Source organism: Pongo abelii, chromosome 2 (genome assembly GCF_028885655.2).
Source record: "Pongo abelii isolate AG06213 chromosome 2, NHGRI_mPonAbe1-v2.0_pri, whole genome shotgun sequence".
Taxonomy (NCBI): domain Eukaryota; kingdom Metazoa; phylum Chordata; class Mammalia; order Primates; family Hominidae; genus Pongo; species Pongo abelii.
In genome coordinates this window covers 73,692,543-73,712,162 of record NC_085928.1, presented here as the reverse complement: position 1 = coordinate 73,712,162, position 19,620 = coordinate 73,692,543, and the positions used below count along the sequence as shown (strand labels likewise).

The 19,620-nt window shown below is 42.3% G+C and overlaps 1 protein-coding gene across 1 annotated transcript in view; it reads left to right on the top strand.

Annotated features, from left to right (window-relative positions):
* The first annotated feature begins 695 nt into the window (after positions 1–695).
* Positions 696–19,620, top strand: part of ARL8B (ADP ribosylation factor like GTPase 8B) — a 58,583-nt gene continuing 39,658 nt past the window's right edge. Inside the window, 1 exon segment of the mRNA NM_001133089.1 lies at positions 696–1,017. Coding sequence (NP_001126561.1) covers positions 895–1,017 — 123 coding nt within the window. The 5' untranslated portion in view covers positions 696–894.

The window sequence follows — 19,620 nt, the reverse complement described above, 5'->3', positions numbered from 1 at the left end:
CAGGTGATCTGCCCACCTTGGCCTCCCAAAGTGCTGGGATTACAGGCATGAGCCACCGCGCCCTGCCTGATTATAATACATTTAAAAGTTAAGTCGCCACCCCCAAATGAACACAGGTCATATGTAACATACAGATTTGTTCACTATGTGTGTAAGACCACCTTCATACATATTAATAGCTCCTTCCATAAGTTAAATATGTTTACTTGGCCAACCCCTCAATATAAATTCTTGTTGCACCCTTCCCTCTCTTAAAGTGCTTACTTTTGTTTTTTTTAGCCTGAGGCTGCACGTCCTGCCTACAGGTTATAATCCCCTTCTTAAGAAATAAAGCTCTCCTTTCTAAATTTATAAACGGTGTGATTTTTAAGTCAGCACTATCTTTTGCTATTACCAAAAATGTAGGACAGGAATTTTTATTCCACGCCAACTCTTCCAGAGTCTTGAAGTCTTCCTGCAGAGTAGATTGTTAATGAACAATTATAGAAAAAAATGAATGAATGAATGAATTAACGAATGTATAAGTGGATGAATGACGAATGAACCAACATGAATGAATGTAGAGAAAGCCTCAAGGGGGCCCGCGGGTACGCTGTGCTGCGGGGCATGCCCACCAGGTGGCGATGCCAGCGGCGGGAGAGCCTGGCCGGACTGGCCGTGCCGCTCTTGCCGTGGGTGCCGACGGCGCCGCCGGGACGGGCGTGGGGGGTAGGGCGAGTCATATGATCCGCTTGGCTTCCTGGGTCTGGCTGCTGCCGCCCGCCGGTGTCCGCCCGTGTCGTGCCGGGGCACCAAGGAGCCGTTGGAGGGTCCGGGCGGAGGCCCGCTCGTGTGGAAGTCGTCGACGCCGCCGCTCGTCCGTCCTCCTGTCCGTTCTCGCTCCCGGTCGCCATCATGCTGGCGCTCATCTCCCGCCTGCTGGACTGGTTCCGTTCGCTCTTCTGGAAGGAGGAGATGGAGCTGACGCTCGTGGGGCTGCAGTACTCGGGCAAGACCACCTTCGTCAATGTCATCGCGGTGAGCGCCCGCCCACTCACTCGCCCGGGGCTCCGCAGCCGGGAGTCCGGCCCGGCGCCTCTCCAAGGCCTGAGTTGGGGCTCCCCTCGGCGCGATGGGACTGATGGCGGGGGGCGGGCGAAGCTGGGCCTGTCATCTCCCGAGGGCCAGGATTTGGAATTTCCCGCGTGTTGGCGGCGCGGGGAGTAGCACTGAGATCGACAGCGGAAGGGTTAAGTCAGTGTAGACATTTTCAAAGGGCTGTGTCCTCAACGCCGCGGGAGCTCGGAAAGAGTTAAATTGAGCTCGTCACATTTTTAAAGCTCTTGGGGATTGGGGTTTCCCTTGGGTTTGCCCAGTAGGGGCAGCCAGAGTTAAGTCCAGTCTGTCACTTTCCCAAAGGGTGGGATTTGGCAAATCCGTCAGCCGTATGAGAAAGCGTAAGCATTAGGAGCCTCTCTTAAGTTGCCACTTTGGACCAATAGCCCTATTGTGAAAGCGGGAGACCAGTGTGGGCGCCTTCCTGAATTCCGTGGGCCGCTGGTCCCATCTAATTCAGTTACTTGTTTTCACCCGTCCCCCAGGCGCGGAGACCAAGCTGATTGCTGAGCTCTAGCTAGCCCACAATACACAGTATTTATTAAGCTAAGAGTAAGAGAGTGGATAAGATGGATCTGCTGTTAGCATAAAGTTAACTACCCTGCGAAAGAGGAGTTGGTCTTTAAATGGTGTTTTTCACTTGAAGAGAAAAGAAGGTACTGGGCAGGAACATAGCTTAGCAGGCCCAGGGAATGGGTGGAAGGAAAATTGCACTGAGGACTTACATAGAATGTGGTGTTTGATCAGCAATGATTGAGTAGAAAGGTGATTATTTCGTTTTGCTTGTTTGGTTGGTTGGGAAATAAATAGGAGTGAAAGATTTCTCCTCGATCTTTATTTAGAGCCCAAGAGTTGTTGTGACTCAGTTTTAGCTGGTAGTGGCTTGTACACGCCAGGGGAGTTTTAGAACTGTTCTGAAGAGAGATGGCAGCAGTTCTTCCACCTTTTCGATGACTGTTGAAATCCTGAAGATTAGCTGTCCGACTGGTTAGGTTACACAAGATGATTCAAACACAGCTTTCATGTTTGAGAAAATAGGTAACTTGTGATTCTTAGTCCTTGCAGTAATAAAGCAACAGGAGTGAGTAAGTCTTGGAGAAAAAGAGATTAGCAGAAACCCTAAAGTCCTTTGAAGAATGATGTGTGTAAGGAAGATTTACCTGCTTGTTGTTCTGTTCCTTTTTTAATATTACTATTATTAATTTTTTTTTTCGAGACGGAGTCTCGCTTTGTCCCCCAGGCTGGAGTGCAGTGGCGAGATCTCAGCTCACTGCAACCTCCACCTCCCAGGTTCAAGCGATTTTCCTGCCTCCACCTCCCAGGTTCAAGCGATTTTCCTGCCTCCACCTCCTGAGTAGCTGGGATTACAGACGTCCTCCACCACACCCGGCTAATTACTTTTAGTAGAGATGGGTTTTGCTTTGTTGCTCAGGCTGGTCTCAAACTCCTGACCTCATGTGATCCGCCCGACTCGGCCTCCTAAAGTGCTGGGATTACAGGCGTGAGCCACCGCGCCTGGCCTTCTATTGTAATATTATGATTTTTTGCGCTTGGAATGACTATCTTTCCGCAGGAATAGAAGAGTGGAATGTGTATCTAATACCACTAATTTTTTTTTTTTTTTTTTTTCTGGTAGAGACAAGATCTTCCTATGTTGCCAGGCCAGCCTTGAACTCCTGGGCTCAAGCGAGCCTCCTGCCTCGGCCTCCCAAAGTGCTGGCATTACAGGCATGAGCCACCGTTCCTGGCCTAATACCACTAAAATTAATGAGGAAAGATGAACTTCGGGTTACATATTTATATTATAATTTTTTTCTTTTCTTTTTTGTAGACAGGGTCTTGTGCTTTCATCCAAACTGGAGTGCGGTGGTGCAGTCGTAGCTCACTGCAGCCTCCAACTCCTGGGCTCATGTGATCTTCCCTGTCTCAGCCTCCCAAGTAGCTGGGACTACAGGCATGTGCCACCACCATGGCTCGCTATTTATTTTTAATTTTTATTTTTTATAAAGATGGGCTCTTGCTGTGTTGCCAGGGCTGGTCTTGAGCTCCTGGCCTCAAGCAGTCTTCCTGCCTTGGCCTCCCAGCATACTGGGATTATAAGCCCGCTAGAGCTTTTATATAATATGGAAAAGATGAGGCATAAGCTTGAGTGAAGTTGAGCTCAGTTAACTGTAAATTTTTTCATATCCCCTTGAGATGAGAATTGGAGTCATCTTGTAAAACTTCTTCCTTTGACAACATGGAATTAATGTATCATGTAGATAGGTGTATTAATACAGCCAGTTGTAGTTGTTGCAGTTAAGTTGTTATGCATGGGAACTCTAAAAAGTTGAGCAAATCTTTGAGAAACTTCTTGGTAATTTTCATGCTTCTGTTTTCAGTAGACAGTGTAGCTTAATGAGCATGACCTTTGAAGTCAGACAACCCTGGATTTGAAATCTGGCTCTGCCGCTTAGCAGCCTTATATCCTCTTTGAGTCCTTACTTTCCATGTATTAAATGGAGGTAATGATATGTTTCTTACAGAGTTGCTCTAGGGATTAAATGACATGAAAGATGTTAAGTGGCTAGCACTCATATTGACCCACAGAAGGGGATAGGTAAATGGTAACTGTTGTTACTTGTAATTGGGCATACCCGTTTAATGCAGAAACAATGGCTTGAAAAATACTGAGAAGGGACTCAACTGGTATCATTTTCTACTTTGAATCCCTGTATCTATCCAGATGTGGGCTGCAGTAGTGGATTTATGGATTGGGGAAAGTAATCACATCATGTGTTCCCCCCTGCCCCTCCCACCATTAGATTATTATATTTAACAACAACAAAACTTCTGCAAAGCTGTTGAAGTCAAAGTGAACCAGTGGCTCCACCATTACCACCATTATCTTTTTTTTTTGAGACGGAGTCCCGCTCTGTTGCCCAGGCTGGAGTGCAGTGGCGTGATCTTGGCTCACTGCAACCTCTGCCTCCTGGGTTCAAGCTATTCTCGTTCCTCAGCCTCCCGAGTAGCTGGGACTACAGGCGACTGCCACCATGCCCAGCTAATTTTTGTATTTTTAGTAGAGATGGGGTTTCACCATGTTGGGCAGGCTGTTCTCGAACTCCTGGTCTCAAGTAATGTGCCTGCCTTGGTCTCCCAAAGTGCTGGGATTACAGGCGTGAACCACTGTGCCCAGCCCACTGTTATCATTAGACTATTATTTTTAAAATTGTAATGGTGTGGGTAGCTTCAGTTAAGAAAAAAAAAGTCACAAAGATAAGGTGATGGATGTGTTAATTAGCTTGATTTAGTCATTCCACACTGTAAACATGTATCAGAACATCTCATTATACTCCATAAATGTATACAATTATGATTTGTCAATTAAAAGTAATACTAATTTAAAAAAGAAAAAAAGATATCTGGGCTGTAATTGGCTGTGGCTTTTAAGATGCTGAAAGGGACCTCAGTAAATTTCATACTTTTTTTTTTTAACCTCAAGGCTGTAACCTAACCCCTGATTCTTATAGAATATATTGAGGATGTAGTGATTAAAATCCAAGTTAGTGATTAAAGATGATTTTACAGATTTTTAGGTAGAAACAATGTGTCCAAAATAGTAAGTTTAGCCTTTTAAAAAATCAGCTGCACTTTTCGTATTGTATATAAAATGTTTGCTTTATAGAATCAGAAATACAGATGTATTGAGTACTATGTGTCACTCTAGAAAGTTGACCATTTATTTATTCAAATTTAAGAAGCAACTTCTCAGGTATGAAAAGCTTCAGCTGAAGCTAATTTTCTTTTTGTAAAAATCAACATTTTGTAAACAAATTAAAATGTCACTACATGTGCCTTAAACGTTAAGGAAGATTTAACAGATGTCAATTTAACTTACTCAAAAGGTTCATGAGACTGAATTACTATTATATGTAGGGTTTGCTTTGAGTCTCAAGGATAATGCAGCTTAGTTACAGAATGCTCAGACTTAAAATGCCTTTCCTTAGGATTTTAAAACTGAAATGATACTAATTTAATCTAATTTTATGTAGAGACACTTGATATATGTAGTATTCTCTTTTGTTTTGAACATTATAAAAAAGAAACACCCTAGTCTTTACTTTTCTGATTAGTGTCAGGGAATGAAGTATTTTCCATTGCTAACTGTTCTGGCAGTTATTGCACAATAAGTCATGTGCCTATATGTGTAATGTATATTGAGTAATCTTTATTTTTAACTGGGGCTCTTAGATATGTTATAGTTATTAAAAAATATCTAATAGGATTTACCAAAATAATATAGGATAAATCTTATGGATATTATGTATTTTTTAAATGGAAGTATAAAAATTTGTCTACACTTTTGCACATTGTTGATACCTGAAAGGTTAATCTAAGGAAAAGTTTATTACTGCTGAGAATTAGGAAAAGAAGATATTTGGGAAGACTGTAGAAATATGAACCTAGAATCATTTTTTAAAGAGTTTGTAGAAACCTTAATTAAGTAGTCTAATTTTACCCTCTTTTTTTAAGATGTGGCTAGCAGATCCAGTTAGGTTAAGTGGAATTCCTAAGGCAACAAAGCTAATTAGTAGCAGAGATAGAATTAGAATCTGGGGCCAGTGTACTTTCTACTTTTCCCACCTCTTTAGATACAGCTGAGGTTAGAACCATAGAACTGTGGATTGGGAGATCTTAATCCATTAAACATCTTTTTTGTATTTAATTTAATTTTAAAAATCAGCTGCAATTTTTGTATTGTATATAAAATGTTTGCTTTATAGAATCAGAAATACAGACGTAATGAGTACTATGTGTCAGTCTAGAGAGAGTATTTTAAATCCAGGCATCTTAAGCATATTGACTAACATTTGAGGACTATATATTTATCTATGAACATGAATTAGGAGAAGGAATGATAATCTATGGAAAGTAAGAGTGGAATATTATGTTTGGATATTTAAATAACTGGCTAACAGGCATTATTGAGTTGTTGAACTACCTTTAATATCTTTAAAAAGCAGAGGGAGATCAAGACCATCCTGGCTAACACGGTGAAACCCCATCTCTACTAAAAATACAAAAAATTAGCTGGGTGTGGTGGTGGGCGCCTGTAGTCCCAGCTACTCGGGAGGCTGAGGTAGGAGAATGGCGTGAACCCTGGAGGCAGAGCTTGCAGTGAGCCGAGATTGTGCCACTGCACTCCAGCCTGGGCAACAGAGCGAGACTCCATCTCAAAAAAAAAAAAAAAAAAAAAAAGCAGAGGGCCAGGTGCAATGGCTCAAGCCTGTAATCCCAGCACTTTGGGAGGCCAAGGCGGCCGGATCATGAGGTCAGGAGTTTGAGACCAGCCTGACCAACATGGTGAAACCCCATCTGTACTAAAAATATAAAAATTAGCCTGGCGTTACTCAGGAGGCTGAGGCAGCAGAATTGCTTGAACCTGGGAGGCGGAGGTTGCATTGAGCCGAAATTGGGTGACTGCGCTCCAGCCTGGGCAACAGAGTAAAAATCCGTCTCAAAAAGAAAAAAAAAAAAAAAGCAGAAATAATTTTGTATTTGATTGTATTGCTTATTATTTAATGTCTTTGGAGGTAAGAATGGCAAAAACCATTTTTAAAGAAAATGGGCTGTGGTTCAAGTCTAGATGTTTTACACATCTGAAACTTGACTGGAAAAGCTAGTCTTCCAATAAGGTGGTCTTCAAGTATAGATTCCGAGTTGTGGAAAATGAGGCATCTTACAAAGGAACATCTCTACCTTCCATAAAGTTCTCTACCCTTCATCCCCTCTCCAATTATTTGTTTTTCCTTGCAGACCAAGAATCTTGAAAGCCAAATGTTCTCATTAAGAAGCTGTTAGAGTGCAATAATGCATTCTAAATGACTGTCTTAGAAGATATTTCACAAGTTAATGGATTTTTTAAGTTTTTCAAAGATGTAGTAAGTGGATGGTTACTGAACATGGATACAAAATACATTGAACCTATAAAAAAGTTACTCAAATATTATTAAAAAAATTTTTTTCTGAAATTTTTTTTTGTGTTATCAAAACAATACAGGCTCATTAGCGGAGATGTGAAAAGAATGGTATAAGGTAGAAGAAGCCACTTATTTCTACCATGCAAGATTAACTACTGTCAACATTAAAAGCATTTCGTTTTTGTCTTCTTAATGTGTATATCCAGATGTCTTTTAAAAAGTTCTGAGATAATATTACTTATAATGCTTTATATTCTGGTTTAATTGTTACAGTGTATGCATTTTTCTATCTAAAACATTTTTCATGTCTTCATAGTTTATCCCATTGTGGTATGTCTTGTGGATATACCATAACATATTTGGTAATTCCCTCATTGGACATTTGAGCAATTTCCTATGTTTTCCTGTCGTACTCAATTTGATCTGCACTTCGTGAGGATGTATTCCAGTGTTGGTATTTCTGGGTCAAAAACACATTTTATGTCGTGTGGCCAAATTGCTTTCCAGAAAGTGTACACTCCCACTGAGAAGGTCTGAACAGTTTTGTTTTTTTTTTTTTTTCCAGACAGAGTCTCGCTCTTGTTTCCCAGGCTGGAGTGCAGTGGCGTGATCTTGGCACACTGCAACCTCCACCTCTCGGGTTCAAGCAATTCTCCTGCCTCAGCTTCCCAAGTAGCTGGGATTACGGGTGTTTGCCACCTCGCCCAGCTAATACTGAACAGATTTCATATATAAATTTGTACTTTGGTTAAGCACTTTGTCCTCTGGTATTTTTTAAGACAAACATAGTTTTGTTGATGAAGTAGAGCGGTATTTTAAAATTATCCTAATGATACTGCTCTGTTTGTGTTTAATATATTTTAAGAAGTTCCTTTTTATATTTCAGCATCTGCCAAGACTGATAACTATAGAGAACATAATTCTTTCTGAGACAAGTTCTTGCTCTGTTGCCCATGCTGGAGTGTAGTGGCATGATCATGGCTTATTGCAGCCTCCACCTCCTGGGCCCTGGCTCAAGAGATCCTCCCACCATAGCCTCCCAAGTAGTAGGGACCACAGGCGTATGTCACTACGCCTGGCTAATTTTTTTAAAAAAGATTTTTGCTGCTGGCTGTGGTGGCTCATGCTTGTAATCTCAGCATTTAGGGAGGCAGAGGCAGGATGATTACTTGAAGCCAGGAGTTGAAGACCAGCCTGGGCAACATAGTGAGGCCACATTCTCCACATTCTCTCTCTCTCTCTTTTTTTTTTTTTTCAGACAAAGTCTTGCTCTGTCGCCCAGGCTGTAGTATAGTGGCATGATCTTGGCTCACTGCAACCTCTGCCTCCTGGGTTCAAGTGATTCTCCTGCCTCAGCCTCCCAAGTAGCTGCCACCACACCCAGCTAGTTTTTGTATTTTTAGTAGAGACAGGGTTTCACCATGTTGGCAAGGCTGACCTCGAACTCCTGACCTCAGGTGATCTGCCTGCCTTGGCCTCCCAAAGTACTGGGATTACAGGTGTGAGCCACTGCACCTGACCAAGGCCATATTCTCTTAAAAAAATATTTTTTTTTTTTGTAGAGACTGGATCTCACTATGTTGCCCAGGCTGGTCCCGGAACTCCTGGGCTCAAGAGATTCTCCTGCCTCAGCCTCCCAAAGTGCTGAGATTACAGGCAGGAGCCGCCACGCCTGCCCCTGAGAACACAGTTCCTTTTTGTTGAGCTTCCCAGGCAAGCCATGTAAATATAAATACAGCTCATCCCCTTTACTTATCATGCTGCTATTTTGTTTTAGAAGTATTGCTAGATTGCATATTCCTAACCCTGATGTATTTCAGTATAATCCTTATCTAATCTTGGACCTATTATAGTGGGATGCTGCTTGCTTGTGTGTGTGTGTGTTCTTTTTTTTTGGCGGGGGGATGGAATCTTGCTTTGTTGTCCAGGCTGAAGGGCAGTGGCGTGATCTCGGCTGACTGTAACCTCTGCCTCCTGGGTTCAGGTGATTGTCCTGCCTCAGCCTCTCCCCAGTAGCTGGGATTACAGGTGTGCGCCACTACGCCTGGCTATTTTTTGTATTTTTAGTAGAGATGGGGTTTAGCTATGTTGGCCAGGCGGGTCTTGAACTTCTGACATCAAGTGATCCGCCTGCCTCGGCCCAGGCATGAGCCACCACACCCGGCCTATGAACCTATATTCTTACTTCAGTATGCAAAATGTAGCATAATGTTAAGAATGAGGTTGCTTAAAATCTAAGTTAGACACATAGTTAGGCCTGCCTTTTCTTCACTCTTTTCTTTTTTTTCTTTTTATTTCTCTTTTTTTTTGAGACGGAGTCTCACTCTGTCATCCACGTTGGGAGTGCAGTGGCATGGGGATTCAAGTGATTCTCCTGCCTCAGTCTCCTGAGTAGCTAGGACTACAGGCACCCGCCACCATGCCCAGCTAATTTTTGTATTTTTAGTAGAGACGAGGTTTCACCATGTGGTCCAGGCTGGTCTCAAACTCCTGTGATCTGTCCGCCTTGGCCTCCCAAAGTGCTGGGATTACAGGTTTGAGCCACCGTGCCGGGCCACCATTTTCTTGAAAGCTCATTTTGTCCGGAGAATGTTTTAAGCCAATACATGGACTTCATCATTTGTAAATAGTTCTTATCAGAGGAAAATCTAGGAAAAGAAAGGAAACCTACGTTTCTCTCCTTCATAATTTAGCTATTTCGTTTCTAGCTTTTGGCTTTATTTCAATAAAAAAATTAAATTTTTTTTTTTTTTTTTGGAGACAGAGTCTCACTCTGTCACCCAGGCTGGAGTGCAGTGGTGCGATCTCGGCTCACTGCAACCTCTGCCTCCCGAGTTCAAGCGATTCTCCTGCCTCAGACTCCTGAGTAGCTGGGATTACAGGCGCACGCCACCATGCCCAGATAATTTTTGTATTTTTAGTAGAGACGGGGTTTCACGATGTTGGCCACACTGGTCTTGAACTCCTGACCTCAGGTGATCCACCCACGTTGGCCTCCCAAAGTGCTGGGATTACAGGTGTGAGCCACTGCACCCAGCCTACCCATTTCTTAAAAATATTAAATTGATGTTACAGGTTTTCATTAACCCTTATATGAATATTTTGGTTACTGCCATTATTTTCTACTCTTAAGTGACCGAAATGTTTAACTTTGGTTTTTGTCATTTTTTTCAGAGTTCCAGTAATTTCAGAAATGAAATGATTTGACTAGTTTTAACCTTTGAATTTTTCTGTCATCCTTTCCTTTTTTTGAGACAGGGTCTCACCCTGTCGTCCAGGCTGGAGTAAAGTGGCATAATCATGGTTCACAGCTGCCTCAACCTCTTGGGTTCAAGCAGTCCTCTGCCTCAGCTTCCTGAGTAGCTGGGGCTACAGGCATGTGCCATCATGCCCAGCTAATTTTAAAAAATTGTTTTTTGTAGAGATGGAATCTTGCTGTATTGCCCAGGCTGATCTTGAACTCCTGGGCTCAAGATTTCCTCCTTCCTTGGCCTCCCAGTGTTGGAGTACAGGCATGAGCCACTGTGCCTAAGTCCTACCGTCCTTTCTGTAGTAGATATTGTCCTAAGTTAGGATTGATCGTATTCCCTATCATTGTTATTATTGTTATTTTTGAGACAGAGTCTCACTCTGTCTCCCAGGCTGGAGTGCAGTGGCGCGATCTCGGCTCACTGCAACCTCCGCCTCCCTGGTTCAAGCAATTCTCCTGCCTCAGCCTCAGGCTCTCCCAACCATGCCCGGCTAATTTTTTTGTATTTTTGGTAGAGATAGGGTTTCACTATGTTGGCCAGGCTGGCCTTGAACTCCTTACCTTAGGTGATCCACCCGCCTCGGCCTCCCAAAGTGCTGGGATTACAGGCGTGAGCCACTGCGCCCAGCCCCTCTCATTATTTTTAACCATCAGAAATTATCTTGTTCTCTTGTTTCTAATAGTCTTTGTCCCTTTTCACAGAGGCAAGACTTTATCATATTTTACAATGCTGTACCCCAGTGCTAAGAACAGTCCCTGCCACATGACAAGCTCTTTAAATACTGAATGAATGAATGAATGAATAATAGCAAAGTATACCTACTCTATGCATGTTTAAACTGTGTGCAAGGCATTGTGATAGATAACTTATAAATGTACCAGACAAGGTCATTTATGGTCGGGTATGTGCCATGTATAGGAGAGGAATATTAAGTGCCTTAAGATTGATACAAAATGCTATTGGAATTCTCCCCGACCCACCCCATTAAGACATTGGAGGAGTTTTATTTAGTAAGGCTGTTTGCTGAGTTTTGGTTGGACAGTGGCAGGAATGGCTTTTGAGCTGGGTTGTAAGAGTAGAGGAATTTCATTTATTCAACAAATATGTCAAGCAGTGTTTTGGGCAGCATAAATATGATGGGGAGCAAAGCAGACAATGTTCTTGCCCTTGTGGAACTGCCGGTATCGTGGGGAAAAAAAGATATCTAAGCAGGAACAGTGGGAAAAGCAAAGGCACAGCTGAGGGAAAGAAATTTTTTTGTTGGTTTAGGCATAACCTTAGTGAAGGAAAAAGAAACAAAGGCTGGGAAAGTAGATTGAATCAGCTCCCACAGGGCATTGACTGAGTATGACATTAGCCATGGAGAGCCACTGAAGGTTTTTATTCAGAGGAATAAGATAAGACCTGTGTTTCTGAAGGATTAATTTAGCAGCAATATAGAGACCATCCGCAAGGAAATTGGTTACAAGATTATTACAGAGGTCTGGTTGAGAGACATTGAGGGAGACAGTTGGGGAGGAGGGGAAAGATACACATTATTATGGAAGTAGGATGAGTACAATTTAGCAATTAAGTCAGAGGTACAGGACAAAGGGGAATTTGCAAAGACCCTTTTAAAGATTTGATTGAATGGTGGGGAATATGGTTGTACCATCAGCAAACAGCAGGGTGGGGAAGAAAGAATGGGTTTAGAAGAAAAAGGGATGATTTGAGTATAAATTGTATTACAGGCTGGGCGTGGTGGCCCATGCCAGTAACCCCAGCACTTTGGGAGGCTGAGAAGGATTTGGATCGTTTGAGCCCAGGAGTTCAAGGCCAGCTTGGGCAACATAGTGAAACTCTGGTCTCTACAAAAAATAAAAAAATAAAAAAAAATTAGCTGGATGTGCTGCTGCGTGTCTGTGGTCCCAGCTACCGGGGAGGCATAGGTAGTAAGGGGATGGCTTGGGTCCAGGAGGCTGCAGTGAGCCATGATGGTGCCACTGCATTCCAGCCTGAGTGACAGAGTGAGACCAGGTCTCCCCTGCACTGCATACCACACCCCACCCCCCTGGAAAAAAAAGTATTACATAATTAATGATATAAAGGGATTGCTGGTTGGAAATGACAGGCTATGAATGCCATATTTAAGTGCAGTGGCACAAAAACTGAGAATTAACGTTTCATCCAATTCCTAATTTTGTCTTCAGGAGTAGTAAGAGATACAGGAAGTAGTTGAGATCCATTCCTAGTTTCTCTTCAAAAGAGTGAGTTGTAGGATCTTTTATTTCTACTGATTGCTGTCACTTACTGTACCCTGCTGATTACTCGTTTTGCCAATGTTTCGGACACAAGGACTAGGCAGAATGTTCTCCACTCCTCAGGATTGCTGTTGGGCTATCTTGATTTATTTGTGGTATTTATGTACATGAATCTGTGGCCAGAATGCAGTCTACCCAGAAGAGGTCTTTAATAGCTGGGATGAAGGCTATATATTCAGAGTGGGTCAGATTCATTTGCAGGCTGGGAAGCCTTTGCTGTCTAATTCGAAGAGTAATTTTTCTGTTTCTGGAAAGTGCCTGGCTTAGGTTTGTATAGTGACTTTCTACTGAAGAGAAAATTTTCTAGGTGTGATTTGTGTGCTTTAAATCTAAAGAATATTTGATTTCTTGACATTTAAGTTGGGATTTTTCTTTGGTGCCAGGTAAACACGTAGATAGTGTGAGAGTATCATTTTTCTTCTACTCAGATTACATTACTGATCATTTTACTGTGTGGTTGAAAAGACAAAGTGTGATCCTTCGTCCTCATAGGCCAGGTAGGTTCTTTGATATCTGCTTAGAGACTCATTTAGAGCAGTCTGATAATGGATTTATAGTGCTCACAGATAGCAGTTCATTTTGGAACATGTGGACATTACCATAAAACAAGTTAGGAAATGGCTGTTCCACCTTCACTGTGTCATTCTTTTTGTTGAGATGGAGTCTCGCTCTGTCTCCCAGGCTGGAGTACAGTGGCATGATCTCAGCTCACTTCAACCTCCGCCTCCCAGGTTCATGCGATTCTCGTGCCTTCATCTCCCAGAGTAGATGGGACTGCCGGCACACACCACCACGCTTGGCTAATCTTTGTATTTTTGGTAGAGACGGGGTTTCGCCATGTTGGCCAGGCTGGTTTCAAACTCTTGACCTCAGCTGATCTGCCCACCTCAGCCTCCCAAAGTGTTGGGATTACAGCCATGAGCCACCGCGCCTGGCCTACTATGTTATTCTTTATAGGCTAGTTAACATAGAGTTAGTTTCTAGACATCCTATTTTATGTAATCATCCTTTCCTCCCATTTCCAATACAAAGAACATTCAGTAAAAATTATTTCATTTAATTAATGAAACACATCTGATCTTTTTTTTTTTTTTGAGAGAGTCTCACTGTGTTGCCCAGACTGGAGTGCAGTGGTGCAGTCTTGGCTCACTGCAGCCTCTGCCTTCTGGATTCAAGTAATTCTCTGCCTCAGCCTCCCTAAGTGCTGAGATTGCAGGCGTGAGCCATTGTTCCTGGCTCACTTAATTATTACTATTATTATTATTTTCTTGAGACGGATTCTCGCTCTGTCGCCCAGGCTGGAGTGCAGTAGTGCAATCTCGGCTCACTGCAACCTCCACCTCCCAGGTTCAAACGATTCTCCTGCCTCAGCCGCCCAAGTAGCTGAGATTACAGGTGCACGCCACCATGCTCAGCTAATTTTTGTATTTTTAGTAGAGATGGAGTTTCACCATATTGTCCAGGCTGGTCTCAAACTCTTGACGTTATGATCTTCCCGCCTCGGCCTCCCAAAGTGCTAGGATTACAGGCGTGAGCCACCACGCCCGGCCTATTACTATTATTATTATTATTATTATTATTGTTATTGTTATTTTGAGACAGGGTCTCACTGTCGCCCAGGCTGGAGTGCAGTGGCACGATGTTGGCTCACTGCAACCTCCGCCTCCCAGGTTCATGCGATTCTCCTGTCTCAGCCTCTTGAGTAGCTGGGATTACAGGCGCATGCTGCCCCGCGTGGCTAATTTTTTTGTATTTTAGTAGAGACGGGTTTTCACCGTGTTGCCCAGGCTGATGTCAAACTCCTGAGCTCAGGCAGTCCACCCGTCTCGGCCTGCCAAAGTGCTGGGATTACAGGTGTGAGCCATCACGCCTGGCCTATTATTATTATTATTATTATTATAATATATATATTTTTGAGATGGGGTCTTGTTCTCTTGCACAGGCTGGAGTGTAGTGGCGTGATCTTGGCTCACTGCAACCTCTGCCTCCTGGGTACAAGTGAACTTGATTATTTTGTAAAATGTTTTCACATAAGGCATTATATTATTCTTTTGGCCCTCTTGCTTTAAGTGGACATTTATTGATTTATGTAAGATAAAGAAAGATTAAGTGACCCAGTTAATTGTCATTTGGGTCTGAAATTCAATTCCAATTCAGTCTGAAGTGTCTTGTTCCATAAAGTAGATGAGTTATAAGGAATCTGGGTTCCATTTTTACAAATCCTTTAGGGTCTTGCTTTGACTCCTGATAAATCTAATTCTTCCGCCTCCTGTCACTGAAATTAGTTTGGAAACTGGGCATGACCTTATGGTGTTCCATGTGCATTTTGTGCTTTCTTTGGCTCTTTGTGCCAAGTGTTTTAAGTCTACTCTACTGGCTGTTAGTACTACCCTATGTTATCTTTCCTAGGAACACTTAACAAATTTTAGTATTTATTCTGGCAGGATTTGGAAAGGGGATTTAAATTAGCTAGTGAAATTACAGCAGAATGGCTGTGGGCAGAAGGATAGAGGAAGTAGGCCTTTGAAGTAAATGTTAGATTGTGGTAATGATGGAGAATGAGACGCCCAAGATACCAATTGATTTTCTTTGCCTGCGATGCTTGTTTTTGTCTGCTGGTACTCCTTTCCCCCTAGATGGCACTGTCTTACTCATCGTTCAGTTCCCAGGTCTGTAAAACTTTGCCCTAACTCTTCTCACAGCACTTGATCAAAATTATATTTATTTGTGCAAATTATCTGTTCATTGGTCTCTACCTTCAGACTACAACCTCCCTTTCAATATTTATGGCCTTTAAATGAAGCAGTGTGCCTACTGCTCTGTAATTGTTGACTTAAATAGAGTAAAGCAGTATAGGGTCATGTTTAAGTATGTGGGATCAGGCAGGCCTAAATTTAAATTCTGGATATGCCACAATTCTGTGACCTCCTCAAAGCTTCAGTTTCCTCATTGGGGATTTGGGCATGAGAATACTTGCCCCATGAGCTCATGGTGAGGTAAGACAGTCGGCACAGTGACTGGCATAGAATGAGTACTCCTTAGGTGGTAGGCTGATGTGATACTCGGGGGTTAGGGCAGGATCGTGTGCTCTACTAGATGCTAGATGAAGTGGAACCCCCTCACCTTTCACGTGAGCACTGAGTGGGAATTCAATTTCAGAAGGTAATGAAAGGTTCCTGAGTTTCAGAGTAGAAGTGTACTGGGCACAAGGGACCAGTTTTTAATTTTCTCTCTCCTTTTTTTTTTTTTGAGATAGAGTCTCACTCTATCACCCAGGCTGGAGTGCAGTAGTTCGACCTTGGCTCACTGCAACCTCTGCTTCCTGGGTTCAAGCAATTCTCCTGCCTCAGCCTCCCAAGTAGCTGGGACTACAGGCATGCACCACCATGCCTGGGTAATTTTTGTATTTTTAGTAGAGACAGGGTTTCACCATGTTGGTCAGGCTGGTCTCCAACTCCTGATCTCAAATGATCCACCCGCCTTGGCCTCCCAAAGTGCTGGGATTACAGGCGTGAGCCACCATGCCCAGCCCTTTTTTTAATTTTTAAAAACTTTATTTTTTGTGGCGACAGGATCTCACTATGTTGCCCAGGCTGGTTCAAACTCCTGGCCTCAATTAATCTCCCACCTCAGCCTCCCAAAGTGCTAGGATTACAGGCACGAGCCACTGTGCCTAGCCTGGTTTCTGATTCTGATTCTTCTTTTTAAATCTTCTTTCTTTGCTCACTATTATTATTTTTTAATGGTTTCTGATTCTTGAAGGTTTTCTGTCATTCTGAGAGAGAAACTAAAATGACAGGTTTTTGTTGTAGTTGTTGGGGATTTTTTTTTATTTTTTTATTTTTGGTGCCATAACCCATCCTAGATGTGCTAGGATGTTAGGGGAAACTTGGTGAAAAATTTACTGGTTTATTTGGGTTTTTCTTCTGCTGATAAATTTGGTTGTAGTTAATAGTTTTGGCTTGGTAGAAGAGGTGGTGATTGCTCCAAGGTTTTTTTTTGTTTGTTTGTTTGTTTGTTTGTTTGTTTGTTTTTACCACAGTAGAAGACTAGCAGAGCATCTATTTACAACCTCTCAATTTATCGTGGAGTTTGTATTTTGTTGTTCAGCAGTCTAACATTGGCTTCAAGCTTTTGTACAAATAATGACTCTCGTTCATTTGCCAACAAATAACTGCCAAATGCCTGAGGCATTACACTAAAGTGGAAAATCACTTTTAGGGCTTTTAAGTTTAAACTTAGGTTCAAATTCCAGTTTTGCCACTATTTAGCTGTGTGTATGTGACCTTGTGACCTTGACCTCAAGTTTTCTTTTCTGTAATACGAGGCCAGAGTAAAATGAGTAATGTTGAGCTATTATCATTATTATTTTTAAATAGTATAAGCCAATTACATATAGCTTAGCTAATAAGGATGTGTTATTGATACAGTCATCACATGTGATTGAAAAACATTCCTGTCACTCCAACTTCTTACTGCCCTTACTGCACCTGCCACATTCCCCACCCTAATGATAGTAAGTGGAATTTTAGGCAGCTACTGAATAAATAATGATTTTACTATCTAGAAGGCACTGCAGTTTGGAACCTGAGAAGTGTACAGTGACTCAGTATTTTATGACTGTCCATCATTTTAAGAGTTGAGTTTCACTGTGAAACAATGTCGAAAGCACTGACTGGGCTAATGGAGTGGCTTTACAATGCTTACTGTTTCTTCAGTAATACCCAGAGAGAGCTGCAGTGTGGAAGAGCCAGTGAAAGAATGTATTCAGCCCATGGCATTCTCTGCAGCCACACCACTGTACTGCCAGGATCACTTGAGAAACAGATGTCTCTACTGATATATAAGTAGACAGCTAAAAGATTCCATACACTGTAGTTTAAAATGATTTTAGGGAATTATTAATAATATTCTTAAAAATTGTTACTGAATTTTTTTACAGTAGAGGGGAACACAAGACAATCCATATGATACTATTAGTTTGGGAGATGAAGTTGCAAAATTGTGAGGCAGAAAAATGTTAAAAGTAGGCACTAAAGGACTAAGAAGTTAAAATCTTGGCTTTAATGTATCCAATGACAGGTGCCATGGTCACTTTCTTAGAGGTAGGTCATTTCTTAGAGTAGGTCATTTTCTTGCCTCTACTATGCCTAGGCTAGCAGTCTTTAAAGATAGTCTTTAATGGGAGGATTGCCTATTTATCTTATGATATACCTGTGGAACAGAATTTTAGGGGCTTCATTTATCTTCCAGGTAGAAAAGAGCTGATAAGGGGTTATGGAGACGTTGTCACCTGGCATTATATGCTATAATCCTTGGCCACATTTATAAGTTTTTTTATTCTAATACAAAGGATCTGAGTGTCATTAGGAGCCTTGCAGACAAGTGTTTCTGGGTAACTTCTCAGTAACATCTTTGACATTTGTTTAGTTGCAGACCTAAATGGCCACTGATGGATGCTGCAGTTTCAGTAAGCAGTGAAGTTTATTTCGCTGGAAGTAGAATGAGGCAGACCCAGAATATTGTAGAGTGCTTGTCATCAGCTGTATTTCTTCATGGCCCAGAAAAACTCCTGTGTAATTTCCCTTAGAGAAATGGAATTGAACAGGAAGCAGAAGTAGTTATTGGATGATGTTGGACCTGGGAATTCTGAATGAGTCAGTTCAATTCCTGCAGGGTATCCTGTCTGAAAGAAATTAGGGCAGTATGCAGTGCAAGGCTTGCAGGGCTCCTAGGTCTTTCTGTTATATTCTTTTGGGGGTAGCAATGGTCAGGATAGCTTCTCACTACACAAGATGTGATTAGTTTTGTTTTGTTTTTTTTTTTTTTTTGAGACGGAGTCTCGCTGTGTCGCCCAGGCTGGAGTGCAGTGGTGCGATCTCCGCTCACTGTAAGCTCTGCCTCCAAGATGTGATTAGTTTTTGTTCCTCACTTTGGGGAGCATGTGTGGCAGTGTTTAAAAATAATGCTCTCCTGTTGGTTCGTAGGGAACAAAGCCTTCTGATATGGTTTTGCTGGGTCCTCACCCAAATTTCATCTTGAATTGTAGCTCCCATAATTCTCACATGTTGTGGGAGGGACCTGGTGGGAGATAACTGAATCATGGGGACTATTTTCCCCATACTGTTTTGAGGTAGTGAATAAGTCTCACAAGATCTGATGGTTTTGTGGTAAGGGGAAACGTCTTTTGCTTGGCTCTCACTTCTCTCTAGCCCACCACCATGTCAGAAGCCCCTTTACTCTTTGTTCATCTTGTGCCATGATTGTGAGGCCTCCCTAGCCATGTGGAACTGTGAGTCAATTAAACCTCTTTCCTTTATAAATTACCAGTCTCGGGTATGTCTTTATTAGCAGCATGAGAACAGACTAATACACCTTCTTGTTTTTTTTTGTTTTTTTTTTTTTTTGGCAAAATTTCAACACGTTAGTCTTTAACTCGCTAGTGGATGTTGGAGCAGTTTCCAGATTGCTTAAAACTGAACTAGGGGTACAGTCCATAGGGAAAATATGCCCTGAGGGGCTGTATGTGTGCAGCCGTATGTATGGAGCTGTGATTTGTTGTAATCTGAAAATTCTAGGCTATAATAATGGTTCCTGGGGCTCAAAGAAACCATGACGGGTTACTACCAATAACATTCTGGTGGCATGTTGGTTCACGCCTGTGAGAAACACACATTTACCCATCCAAACCCAAAGAATGGACTTGGAGACATGAAGAACAGCGGAAGTGAGACTTTTAATGGTGGTCTTGCAAGATCTGGTGTCTGGTAGGCTGTCACACCGGGGACAGTTACAACAGGTAATTTATCTCCTAGCACGCAAGTCCCTCCCCCAGCTCCTCATTGGTTGAGTACTATGGGGTTACAGTCTTCCTGGACATTGCCTAAGTTTTATTATCCCCCTTATAAGGTTATACCTTAGTCCCTTTCCCCACTTCAGTTTCGATTTCCCAATAATGAAACTTTCTCCCCTTTTAGGAGGCTGACCCCTTCTCTACATTCTGTTCACTTA